General features: G+C 27.8%; 2 protein-coding genes across 2 annotated transcripts; both read left to right on the top strand.

Annotated features, from left to right (window-relative positions):
• Nucleotides 1–967: 967 nt before the first annotated feature.
• LOC113787201 (uncharacterized) lies at nucleotides 968–4,079 on the top strand. Its single transcript, XM_027336016.2, has 3 exons — nucleotides 968–1,629; nucleotides 1,934–1,976; nucleotides 2,069–4,079. Exon 3 carries the CDS (start codon nucleotides 2,156–2,158, stop codon nucleotides 3,830–3,832), a length of 1,677 nt encoding a protein of 558 aa, XP_027191817.1. The 5' UTR covers nucleotides 968–1,629; nucleotides 1,934–1,976; nucleotides 2,069–2,155; the 3' UTR covers nucleotides 3,833–4,079.
• Nucleotides 4,080–8,044: 3,965 nt separating this feature from the next.
• Nucleotides 8,045–11,154, top strand: LOC101504184 (protein trichome birefringence-like 24). The gene is made up of 3 exons (XM_004503582.4): nucleotides 8,045–8,411; nucleotides 8,801–9,078; nucleotides 10,209–11,154. Exons 1-3 carry the CDS (start codon nucleotides 8,165–8,167, stop codon nucleotides 10,983–10,985), a joined length of 1,302 nt encoding a protein of 433 aa, XP_004503639.1. The 5' UTR covers nucleotides 8,045–8,164; the 3' UTR covers nucleotides 10,986–11,154.
• The last annotated feature ends 2,562 nt before the right edge of the window (nucleotides 11,155–13,716 follow it).

Here is a 13,716-nt window from a genome sequence, read left to right as displayed (position 1 = left end):
ATTTGAATAAAAGAGTGGATAGCCCATTAGCATTTCATACATTTATAGCTCCCTAAGATCTACATCCTATAATTCAATAAAAAAAAGATTTCTACACATGATTTAAGACAAACAAATTAACAGCCTTAATCGAGATTTTATGGTCTTTATATCTATTATAATATAAATTATTTTTCAACTTCAAACTCAAATCTTATTATATGTGATCTATGATTTACTTAAATAAATTATAAATCTAATCGTCTGTCAACAAAAGAAGTTTAAGATATTTATTTTTTTAAAATAATTTTTATTTTATTATATTACAAGACATTTATTGTATTTTTGATTTAACAAGTTTCGCGTGTTTGAAACCAAAATATATTATATTTTGTGTATAAATCATTTTAAAATATCATTACTTGACTAAATACCTTAAAGATTATGTTTAAAATGCACATAGGATTGAGTCTAGTTTTAATTCCAAAAAATAGTTTTAATTCCAAAAAATAATCAATTAAAAGAGATAAGTATATTTTAAATAATGCTCAGAATACTAACCATGGTCACTTGGTGACATGTTTTACATGTAAAATCTCCGATAAACCCTTTCTGAAAATAAATATGAAAGAACATGGTTTTAGACTAAAAAAATTATGAAACTTTTTAACTATGATATTGACATTTTGCAAGAAACCACGCATCTCATAACTCAAAGCCATTTTATTTTCTAAAATTCATTTACTAAGGCTGTTTTAGTAATTTTCGTTAAAACAAAATTCTCAGTGTTGTAATCAAAATTTGTTTTGAGCATAATTTTGATACATTTTCAAAATACCAATTTTTGTATGATTTTAAAATTTGTTTTACTTAAAAACTCTAAATCGTCAAACTATGAAAAATCATATACCAAAGTTATAAAATTCTATTTTTTCCACAAATTTCCAGAATTTATTTATCATTCAACCAACATGCTTGCAAGATCAATACTTTGATTTTGAAGATTTTTTTAAAGAAAAATGTCATGCATATTAAAATCAACACTATACCAATCATTTCCAGGTTTCTTGAACCAAAACAAAATTCTCTTTTATTCTTCCAACCCTCATTGAAATGATTTTTTCTCACAATCACCAACAAGATTTTTCTTAAATCACGATAAAACTTAACAATAGACTTCAACAACAGCATGCAAGTGTTTGATCAAATATACAAGAATGAAAATTCACATGCAAGCTAAAAACTTATATTTTCTTGATGATCAAGTGATGAGTCTTTAAAAAATTAAAGTTAGAACTATTATCAAACTCTAAAACAACATGCAAGTGTCAAATTAAATTGATACATGGAAAAATTGAGAACATTTAAGTGAAACTCTTATATTAAAAAGTTTAAAAATGGTAAACCACCCACACTAGATTTACTCCTTCGCGACCCTCTCTTCCGCCACCCCCTTCGGACTCTAAAACTGAAATAAAACAATCTCTCTTTAATTAGGTTTTTAATTATTGAGAAACCAAAATCCTAACTCTAAAACCATTTACTTATAAGAACTTCAATTAGGTTTTGAATGACTTTTGTAATTGATGTTTTTCTTCTTCAATTGCTTTATTGATTCTTAAATCATGCGCTTTTCTAAGTTTGCAAAAGGTACTAGTTGCATTCTTAATTGTATTTGAAACCCGGTTTCTACTTTGATTTGAATGATTGTTATTGTTTTTATTTGAAGTTTGTTAATCTTGTAAAAGATCTTAATCTTTGATAATGTACTGAGGAATTTAATGGGAAAAACTAATAAATTGGAAAGGAAACTTTTTCTGTTATTCAAAATCAGTATTTTTTTTTTGTTTTTAAGGCAAAAAAGAACATAGGTTGAAGCTCAATCTTCTTGCTTCTTGCATTGAATTTATTTGATGTGTCTTATATTTATTTATTTTTTTCATTTTCTTTATAGGTGCTTAATAGACTCGGAAGAAAATAGTAGAAGAATATGTAAGGTACTTACTTATTCAGATTTACCAAAATTATGAATATTGAGCGTCGATATTAGGGTTTATCTTTGTTAATGTTGAACTCAATCTTTGTTAAGGGACTTCAAAAATAAACAACTTCAATTTGAATTTCAAAAGATAATTGATGGATTAAAGCAAGAATTTCAAAAAACAAACATCTACACATGAAGATACAAGAAGCAGACAAGATTAATATCGATTTGAAAACTGATGATGGGGAATTTGGGATTCAAAGATCAAAAAATTTGGCTGAGAATACTGAACTAAATAAGCAACTGGATATTGCTGGTAAAGTAGAAGCTGAACTGAATCAAAGTTTGGAGGATATGAAAACAGAAAACGAGGAAAAGAAGATTACAGATGACAAGGTAGTGATTGAGGAAGAATTCCAAGCAGCAACAGATGAAGTTTCTGTTCTGAAGCAGCAATTGAAACATGCAGAACAGCCAATAAGCCACAATCTGGAGGTCACAGTGGAAGAAAATGAATCATTAAAAGCGAAACTTGATAAGAGAGAAAATGAAGTTTCAAACCTCAGTGATATGCAGAAGTTGGAGCTATATGACAGAATAGCAGAATTGGAAAAAATATCAGCAGAGAGAGAATCGGAGCTCTCAGTTCTCCAGGATAAACTTAAGAAAGCAGAGGAAGAGGGTTCGGCTCAAATGTCGGCTTGCAATGAGCATATTGAGAATCTTAAACATGATTTGTTTTCCATGCTTAATCAGATACTTGGTTTAGATCAAATGAGCAAAGATCTGAATTTAAAGTTGGAATCCGCACACAGCGAAAAGAAGGAAGTTGAAGAACAATTGAGAGCCAAAGAGCGTGTGATAGACAATTTAAAGTTAAGTCGGAACAAAGAAAAAGAGTATATAAAGAGTAGCGTGAATGAGATGAGTAAACTGAGATTGGAGAACTTGGAGCTATATGATAAAATAGATGAATTGGAAAGATTATCAGCAGCAAGAGAATTTGAGATTTCTAGACTCCACGATAAACTTTATAAGGAATGGGAGGAAGAGGCTTTAGGAAAAATAAATGTCTTCCAAGCCAAAGTTGACAATCTGCAAAAGGACTTGCTTTCCATGCAGAAAACAAAAGAAGAATTTGAGCTCTCTTACAAAAAAAGCAGAAAAGAACATGCAAAAACCATCAAAATTGTAGCTAAGTTGGAACGCCAAGTTGAAGACCTCAAAAGAGACGTGGAAGAGAAAGGAGATGAGATCACCACTTTGCTTGATAATGTCAGAAATCTTGAGGTAAAGCTTCGTCTGTCAAATCAAAACCTCCAGGTTACAAAACAATTGCTAAGTGACAAGGAGAAGGGTTTTAGAAAGGCGGAAAATCAGAGAGCACTTAAAGACAGGATTGCTACTTTGTCAGCACAAGTTACTGCTTACAATAAAGCTTTTCATGAAACTAGCACAAATGTTAAAGTGTGTGTCAACAGTGTGATATCTGAGATAGATACTGTAAGCTTGAAATTTTCTGAAGACTGCAAAAATCATGAGAACCGCTTCTCAAACATCTCACATGAGCTTCAGGCTGCAATAGAATGTGTGAGGGAGATGAATAGGGAAAAGGGGCAGTTAAAGGAAGAGGAATTGATTCTGAGGGAGAAGGTTGAGAAGCTAGAGGCAACAGTTGTTCAACTTAAGAAGACAGTTGAAGAACTAGAGAAGATGGTGAAAGAGAAAGAGGAAGGTATATTGGACTTGGGAGAGGAAAAGAGGGAGGCCATTAGGCAGCTCTGTGTATGGAATGATTATCACCGTGAGCGTTGTGACTATCTCAAGGACATCATTTCAAAGACTCTCAGAGGCCAGAGAGGATCATAAATCCTTTGCTCTTTTTTTTTATGTTGGTGATTTGACATATAATTAGCTCATTTTTTCCTGTGAGATAATTGTTTTGTTTTCCATTATACAAACATGAGTGTGTTTGTAATTTGATTTGAGTTTTCTTAGTTAGTTCTGTTCTGGTCTTGAATTTGAATTGAACAATTGTATTAAGGTCTTTTTGTTCAATAAAAAAACTAGAACCATGCAAGCATCATGCATGACATGTGGCATTATCCATAAGCAACTAGAACCTCTAATTTTCATAATGTATTTCTCAATTTACTATGCAAGTCTACAAACAGTACACATGGAGATGGCTCTTCAGGAGTTTCCTCTGTCTTGGGTGGTTCCTACCCAATTCATAGAAGAATAAAATCTATACAGTGTAGAGTTGTAATACTCCAGAAATCTGTAAGATAAAGAAAGTAGAATGCCAAAAATAAAGAGACACCCATTTGCTAAAAATAAAAGAAAAATAGGAGGGAGTAGTGAACTGCAACAAAGACTGAATCATTTGATATATTTTTTTTATTTAATATATTTTTTTCATTTTATTGATATAATTTAATTTTTTAATTATTTTTATTAATTGATATAATTTAATTTTTTTAATTTTTTTATTAATTAAATTAATAATTTATTATTTATTATAAAATATATATGATAATAGATAGTCGCATCCCTAATATGCATAAAAGAGAATTTTAAATAAAAATATGACATAAAAGTACAATATCCTAAAATTTACATTCAATATACAAAAAAAAAAAATAGAAAATAGTAATCTTAGATGAAAGTCAAATTCACTCATAATTAATATTTGATTAACTATGTCTTTTTTAACATGAATAAGTAAATTATTTTATAAGAAATTTATTGTCTATTTTATTTTTAAATATAGTCTTAACAATAAATATTAAATATAAAATATTCCATCTAATATAAAAATTACAAATAATTGGGTAGCCAAGGAACAACTTGGAGAACTACGTAGTTTTGTCGATTACCAGTAGGTATGGTTCAATTTCTTGTTTTGCCTCAAAAAACGTATTATCCGATGAGGAATACTGAATCATGCTCTAGTTGATAAAATAAAAAAGGAAATGTATAAAAAATAGTACTTATAGAATTTTTAAATTTTGATTTTAACATCTATAATAAAAGTTATATTTATTTTAGTTCCTATAAATTATTATATAAATAATTTTAGAAATTAATCGATGTACATTGTCGATTTAAAATTATTTTACATTAATAGTAAATCACAATTATATGCAGTTACAAAAATATAATAACATATTAGAATAATCAGCAATGTTATATAGTGTTATCAGTTTTTTTTTTTACAAATAAATCATGAACGCCAAATTTTTAAGTTGAGAAAATTAACCATATACCAAGTTATTTAGTTGAAATAGTGAAATCAATTAAAAAATGACACATATTTTGTGTTTTGTATTACTGTTTTTTGTTATTGTTTTTAATCATATCAATAAACGTTTTTCAAAATAGATGGTTCTTGATTGTTACATTGGCAGTCGACATTCTATTTTCTCATAGTTTTATGTTTTATTTTATGTTGGAATGTCAACATATACTTTTGATTTATTTTTAAGTTTACAACATTATAAAAAATTATTTTTAAATTTAAAAATTTGATTTTTTTCATACTTTCATTACTTTTATCTTAAGTTTATAGTGTTTAAAAAATTTATATTTAATTTATTTTAAGTTGAAATTTTTTAAATTTTATGAATAAATTTTTTATAATGTTCTAAATGTGTTTGAAAAAAATCATTAAAAAATTAAAAAATAATTAAATATATTCTGTATTTGAAAGAATCTAAAATCATTTGTAGAATAATTTTGTAAGGACGAAAAACTATTTAAAAATTTGTAGAACTAAAAATGAAGTTTTTTTATAGGAATTAAAAAACTTATTTATCTCTTATGATTAAAATGTAATTATAAAGTAGGCTTCCATGATAATATGAAATATTATAAGTTATTATTTGCTTAAAAACTTGTTTCATTTTATACATTGTTTTATGATATTCAAAAAATACTAATGTCAGTATTCTTATTATACGCCTTACCATTTTTACTTTATCGATTTATGATTTTTAGATTTTTCTTTCTCTTTTTTCTTTATTAAAAAAAATTAATATTCCATTAATAAGAAAACAAAAAAGTATTACAAATATAAAAATATGAATAGACTAAACGCATTCAAGATGTTCATCCTACAATTGAACCATACAATTTTTTCATAGATGATCAAAGACAAACATAAAAAGGTGGAATTGAAAAGGACCAAACAATGTTCTTTTGACGAGACTACCTGATTTTGATTTTTTATACATAGATCTCCAAGTTTTGGAATGCTCCAAATTCTACTTGAGGATCCAAATCTCAATCAATATCAATAAAAATATCTCTTAATAAGGTTCTGGCACCATGTTAAATATGTCAGAAAAACAAGAATACAACAAACGAAACATATCCAAAAGTAAATCAATTCCTTAAACTGCTACAAAAAATACCATTTAATTTTAAAATAGCATGATCTAATTAAAAAATCTCACCTAATTGAACACATCGAACATATTTTTTTTCTCAATAATAAAATCACTATAACTGACTCCATTGAATTCCCCATCATAGAATTCAACAGTTACACCAACTTGTTCAACACTATACTTCGATTATGTTATGCAAAAAAGAATATCCGCTCTATGATTCAATAACTCTAGATTGAGATTCTATGGTTTTTATTTATGTATATAATCAATTTTTTTTTATAACTTTAAACTCAAATTTATTGTATTTGATCTATGATTTGTCCAAATTACCTATAAGTATGATGATCTTTTGATCAATAGAAATGGTGTTAATAGTAACAACTACATTTGACTTTAATAACACCACACTAAGGAAAAAAAAAACAAACAACGTCACATAAAGATAACAAATAATATAATATCGCGTTCAGATGATGAAAACATAAGTAAAACACAAAAGAAAATTAAATTTGCGTAGAAATCAATTATTTAAATAAAAGAAAAAAAAAACAAAATGACTTAAAAAGTATAATTTTACACTAAAAAATGACCTTCAATCACTCGTAGTCTTATGATAAATGAAAAATAAGTGAGGAGAAGTGATTTGTTTATGGAGAAACTACATTGTCACTTTAAATTAATTATGATTATTTTCTTTTAATTTTTCATTCTAGTAAAATACACAATTTTATAAATTATTTAGTAATTTTATTTCTCCATATAAAATTAACTATATTTTCTAATTCGAGTACCTACAAAAATTATTTCATTTTATACGTTGTTTTACAGTATATAGGAAATATTGATGTTGTTTTTTTCATCATGCGTCGTACTATTTCTATTCATTAATAAGAAAATAAGACGACATAACAAAGATAAGAAAAATAAATATACAAAATCCAATCAAAATCTATATAATATAATTCAATCATAAAAGTTTTTTACACATGGACTATATTTAGATAAATGTAGAAGTTAGTTTTACAACATAACTTTAAATAAAGTAAAATTGTTTTATAAGTTATTCCGAATAATTATTAAAAAAATAGTTGAAAATAATTATTAATATATTATAAATTATTTTTATAAATTCTCTGACATAATTTCACAAATTTTATGTTAATAGATAAAATTCAAATTGATCAATCTAAATAGACCTATGATCAAACACAAATAAATCAATAACTTTAAATTGAGATTCCATAATCTTTATATTTATCCTCTCAAAAGACAAAACCATAAATAACCCTCAAAACAAAAATTAAATTTGTATATATTTTATTTCCTACTAATATAGTGGATATAATAAATGAAGAAGTGAGTGAGGGGAATGGTTTTTTGATGGAGACGGTCACCAAATCACTTTAAATTAATTATGACTTTTTATTTTAATTTCTCTTTGTCGTAAAATATAACTATATAAGTTATTTTCTATTTTGTTTCATATACCTTTCATAATTTGCATGTCATTCGCATCATTAACAAATACGAAAAGGTACCTCCCTTAAACTGAAGAACTATTTTTCTACTTAAAAGTCAATAATATCTATTAATAAGTTAAAAATGGAATAAACATTGAATAAACTGCAAAATGAATAGACACTGATTTGGTATTAATAGGAATTAATTAAAATAACGATGTATGAGTTACATGGATCTAGAAACCAAATAAGTGGTAACAGTAAAGTCTCAACATCTTCCATTATCAGTGTGACCATCAACTTCAATAAAATCGGTGCATTGCCGAGTTTGTCCAAACAGTAACAAAATGAGGTTCGATTCTTCTTTCAACCAAAAAACTTACCTAATCAAATTGCTTCTCACTGTTTTCTTCTTTGGTCTCGCTTTCCGACTTCTCTTTTTTCACTCTCTACCGCCTCACATTTCACCTATTTTCGATTCTCCTTTACCTCGTAAATCTACCGTTTTAAGAGAACCTTCAATTTCATCTCTTTCTCAATTTCCGGAAATTGTTGCTGAAATTGAAGAAGACCAACTTTCTCCCACCGACATCGGTAAGTGAACTAACCAAGCTCTTTTTTGTTTATTATTAGGTGTTTATTTGGTTCTAACTCATAAATTTTTATTTTTATTTTAGTTTAACTTAAAGTTATTTATGTTTACATATGTTAATGTAAAAGTGAATTCAACCATAAATTTCGACTAAAAATTGACGTTTGTAGATACTAATTTCAAGTTAGAATCAATTCTAAAGTCAAATTAATTTTATTTAATAACAGCTTAATATGTCAAAATCAATTTTTTACATCTGGAATTAATTTTGGCTACTTCAAAAGTGGAACTAAAGATACTCTAGATCTGCAATCCACAACCAGTGTTTTTTTTTTTTTTCTATTCTTTTCTGAATGTGAATTGAACTTGGATTTTTTTAATTTGAATGCAGGGAAATGTGATTATTTTAGTGGAGATTGGGTACCGAACCCGTTGGGTCCGATGTATACGAATGAAACTTGTGACCTTATTGAATCTCATCAAAATTGTATGAAAAATGGGAGACCTGACAGGGAATTTTTGTATTGGAAGTGGGCCCCTAGAGACTGTGATTTGCCTATGTTTGATCCTCAGAGGTTTCTTAATATGATGCGTGGTAAAGTTTGGGCACTCATTGGTGATTCAATATCTAGGAACCATGTTCAGTCCTTGCTCTGTTCACTTTCTAAGGTTTGTCTTTTCCATTGCCAAATTGTATTATAGCCTTCAATGTATAATCAATAGTATTATGTTCATGCCCTATGGTGACTGGCCCGTATCTACAGGCTCTGAATTGAGCTTACTTTATTCTTAAAAACCCAGCTTTGTTATTAGTGTCTCATATCATTTTAGGTTTTTGTATTGGCCTAATTCATTCTTACAAAATTGGTTTTTAATGTGATGAGTGTTACTAACTCTTTTTAGACCTTATCGCTTTTCAATGTGGGATTTGGTTGGGTTTTCCCCAATACTCAGCCTCTTATGAAAACATATATAAAATAGAATGAACAAAGCTAATAATCAGTAGGCCGAAATGTTGTTTTCTTTTTTTTGTCTGATCTTTTGTGAATGTTTCTATGAGGATCAGACAACTTTTATTTTTACCCCTTTTTTGCATTGGACCGGATCTTGTTTTTGGTTCCAATGTGTAACCTTGGTAGTTTATTGAGTCGAGAGAATAAGTCGAGAATCTGTTGCTGTGTGTGAGATGTTTTTGCTTTGCTGCACGTTTGTTTGTAAGTGGTGATAGAATAGGTCTAAACACTTGGGTGGTTATATATTTATCAAGTGCTTAATCAACCTATGATGAAAAGATTAGAGGATCCAGCGGTATCATTGTTTTTCTTTTGTTTGATAGGTTTTGAGGTTTTGTTTATCAACTCCAAAGTAATTGAGAATAGAAGCATTTTAATTTACAATAACTGATGGTCAACCGGTAGATAGTGTTTTGAATATTTTGATTGGAATGATTATTCAATTTGTAGTGAAAAGATTCTCTTAGATACTTGTGGATATCACCAAAAAATGTGAAGTATAGACTAGCAAAACATGAGAAGTTTTCAACTCAAATTACAATAGTTAAAAAGGATGAGTATGAAGGCTAATGGAATGAACAAAGTCAATGTGATTTGCTTTGTCAACATGTCTTTTTCTATAAAAAAAATACATTCCATCGTACAATTGTGTTCGTTACTTGATTTGCCTTTTCCGTATAAAACTGACTGAACTGCCACTACAAATGATCTTATCATAACATTATGGAGTAGAATGAATTTTAGAAGAAAGTGAGTTTTGTTCACTAGAACTATTTTGACCTTCAGGTAGAAAAAGCTGTCTTAGTCTATCACGATGAGGAATACAAGTCCAAAAGCTGGCACTTTCCGTCGTACAACTTCAGTATGTCAGTTATTTGGTCACCATTCCTTGTGGAAGCTGCTATTTTTGAAGATATAAATGGTGTTTCAAGTTCTGATGTTGAACTATATCTCGATAAACTTGACCGTGTTTGGAAGGATCAGTTCCTAAACTTTGATTACATTATTATTTCAACTGGCAAATGGTTTGTCAAATCTGCAATCTACTATGAAAACGACACTATATTGGGCTGCCACTCGTGTTCTAGTAACAAGAACTTCACAGAGCTAGGGTTTGGCTTCGCTTACCGCAAAGCCTTGAAACATGCCATGAACTTCATAGTGTCTTCCAATCACAAGGGCTTGATTATTTTCAGGACGTCCACACCCGACCATTTCGAAAACGGGGAGTGGTTTAGCGGGGGGACATGCAATAGAACAGCTCCGATTAAAGAAGGCGAGATGGAAATAAAGGATTTGCTCAGGGTTCTTCGAGACATTGAGTTAGAAGAGTTTAAAAAGGCAGCTTCTAAATCTTCGAGAACCGGAGTAAATTTCAAGCTTGCTGATTTTGTACCACTTTCGCTTTTGAGACCGGACGGGCATCCCGGTCCATACAGGCAGTTTCATCCCTTTGACAAGAACCAAAATGTTGAAGTTCAGAATGATTGTTTGCATTGGTGCTTACCTGGACCAATAGATTCTTGGAATGACATAATAATGAAAATGGTTGTCAGTGGATAACAAAATATGTCAAATGATCCTTTTATAGTTTCCTTCCCTCTTGCTAGGTTTTGCATGAGAGTGAATTCACTGAATTATTTCTCTGTATACTATGATTCTTGAAATTCATTGAGATGTATGATGTAATGTTGCAGAAATAATTAGTTATTAGTTTTACAGTTCATTTTGATATTGAGGGTTGGAAGTTCATGGCCGTTACAATCTGTTTTCTTTTATGATTTTTAAAGCCGGTTTGTTATGGATTCTAAAATAAAGCAACTTTAGTACTTAATAAATTAAAGACTATTTTAGAGATTTTTTAAAAAGTTGAAGTTTTATTCGTTTGTTCGTAGTGAAAATCATTTCTTTTTTAAATAATCATTTATAAGAAATGATTTTTGAGAAATTACTAAAAAATTAGTTTTTTAATTAAAGGTGTTTTTAAATTCTCTTTTTTCTCAAAAAAGAATATAACAAATAAATGAAATATTTTTAAAGTGATTAATTAATAGAAAAGAATTAGAAAAAAAGTTGTAAGAACGAGCTTTAAATTTTTTTATGAGTCTTAGGGGCGACTATTTTTTTTTTTTGTTATCTCTATTATTTTACTCTTTTTATTATATATAAAAAATTAATAATTTTGTACTTGTTATTTTTTCACTAATTTTTTCAAAAATTTGATAAACTCCAACAATTTCGAATATTTCAAAAACCAACAATGTTTTTCGAATCTTTCAAAACATAATTTTCAAATTTTTAAAAAATTTCAAAATAAGAAATTTTTTATGATTTTCGAACAATTTAAAACTTACAAAATAGAAAAAATTGTGGAATTTCAAAATAGAAAAAACTTTCGATAATTTCAAATATTTGATTCTTTTTATCATTTGAAACTTTCAAAAAATAAAACTTTCGAGACTTAAAATTTTAAAACATTTGAAAGTTTTAAATATCCGAAATGTTTGAAATTTTCAATTTTTTTTAGATTATTGATATGAAAATTAATATGTCAATTTAATTTTATAGTGTCTAAAATTAGATGTGCGAACAGAGAAATTATTCATACTATCGTCAACAACAAAGGTAATAAAAGTGATAGAGCCGATAAAGTTCCAAGCACAACGTTGTATCGAAGAACGAATGAAGGTAAACTTCCACCACGTCAACATCGTCATAAACGTAGTTTTAGGTTTCATGACATTGGCGAGGATGTTTAGGAGTCTGGATTATAAGGAAGCTGAGGAGCTTAACGTCAAAGAGCAAGTTCAGCGGTCTGAATTCCCTGAAAGACCATCGGTGACATTAATGTTGACTATATAATGAACATCATGTGGCTCAGATTATATGAGAATGATATATATATATATACATATATATTGAAATTTCATCTTTTAATTAATTAATTATTGATAATTATTGAAATTTCATTCTTCATATTTCACATATATAAAATCCTAATTTTAAGTTTTTTTAATTAGTTATGCTTTTATTCGTTCAAGTTGTCGCTTTCGTGTCGTTTTATTTCCCAATTCTCTGTTTTATTTGAATTCGACTTGGAAGAAGATACCTCAACGATGGCGATGTCCAATGCAATCCATTTAATATTTATAATTTGCCATAAAAGATGAATTTAACTTTATCACAATAATAAATTAAAATATGAATAAATTAATAATAATAAATATGACAATGCATATCTTAATCAAATTATTGTAAGATGATTAACATAAAAAAAATTATTTTATTTTTTTGAGTAACTTTGAGAAGGAATTAAAGAAATTGAGTATAATTTTCTTTACGTAGAAAAGATATATGTGAAGCGATGTAAACTAGTAAGTGAGAGACTATAAAAAAATATAAAAAACTATAAGTTATAAACTCAAACGCTACTTGAAATAATATTAGAAATAAGCTACTAATAAAAACTTGTTTATTAAAGACTGATATTTTAATCCAACAAAATTATACGTTAATTTATTGACATTAGAGAACAACGTGGAAGTTAGATTTTTTCTTAAAAGGAAATTGGTGAAGATGTTGATGTAATACTATAGAATTGACACCGTATTTCATACATGTAGTTACACGGTATTTCCAATTCGCGTAAAGTACTCTAAGTTTAGGTATGTTAGCCTAACCCAAGTCTTCCAATTCTATCATTTTGGGTTTCTGAAGTAGTCATTTTTTATAAGCCAGTCGATTATGACATCAAACTAATCAATGATTCTATAAATATGAGTCGACAAATTTATTTAAAAATTATTAAAATTTATCGTAATCTTTATATAATAATATTTCAAGATTCACATAATTAGATTAGATGTTTTGTTCTGAATTCGAACTTAATATTTGTGTAATTTATTATTTTTTTTTAAGACAAAAAAAAAATTATAGGATTTACATTAATTCTAAAGTATATTTAATATTTAGATTAATATATCAATCATTGAATAAACTACGAATTTTAGACAAATTGAATACGAATACCGATGAAAAATAAATTGTAAATACCAATTCTCATGCACTTACAAAACATTATGATTACAAAACATCACAAGATTTTTAATCATTTTAAACATCATAAAGTGTGATAAATCATTCAAGAATCAGAAACAACTAAGAGACATTGAATTGTTTTGAAAAACATATTCTCTTTGCTAAGAAAGTTTTTCTTCACCGTAGAGTTTAATTATTGAACTTAATATTTATTCATTAATCAAGTAAATAGTGTATGATTCATTTAGGATCGCTG

Source organism: Cicer arietinum, chromosome 6 (assembly GCF_000331145.2).
Source record: "Cicer arietinum cultivar CDC Frontier isolate Library 1 chromosome 6, Cicar.CDCFrontier_v2.0, whole genome shotgun sequence".
Taxonomy (NCBI): domain Eukaryota; kingdom Viridiplantae; phylum Streptophyta; class Magnoliopsida; order Fabales; family Fabaceae; genus Cicer; species Cicer arietinum.
The sequence above is the reverse complement of the archived record's forward strand: the minus strand, read 5'-3'. Positions and strand labels throughout refer to the sequence as shown.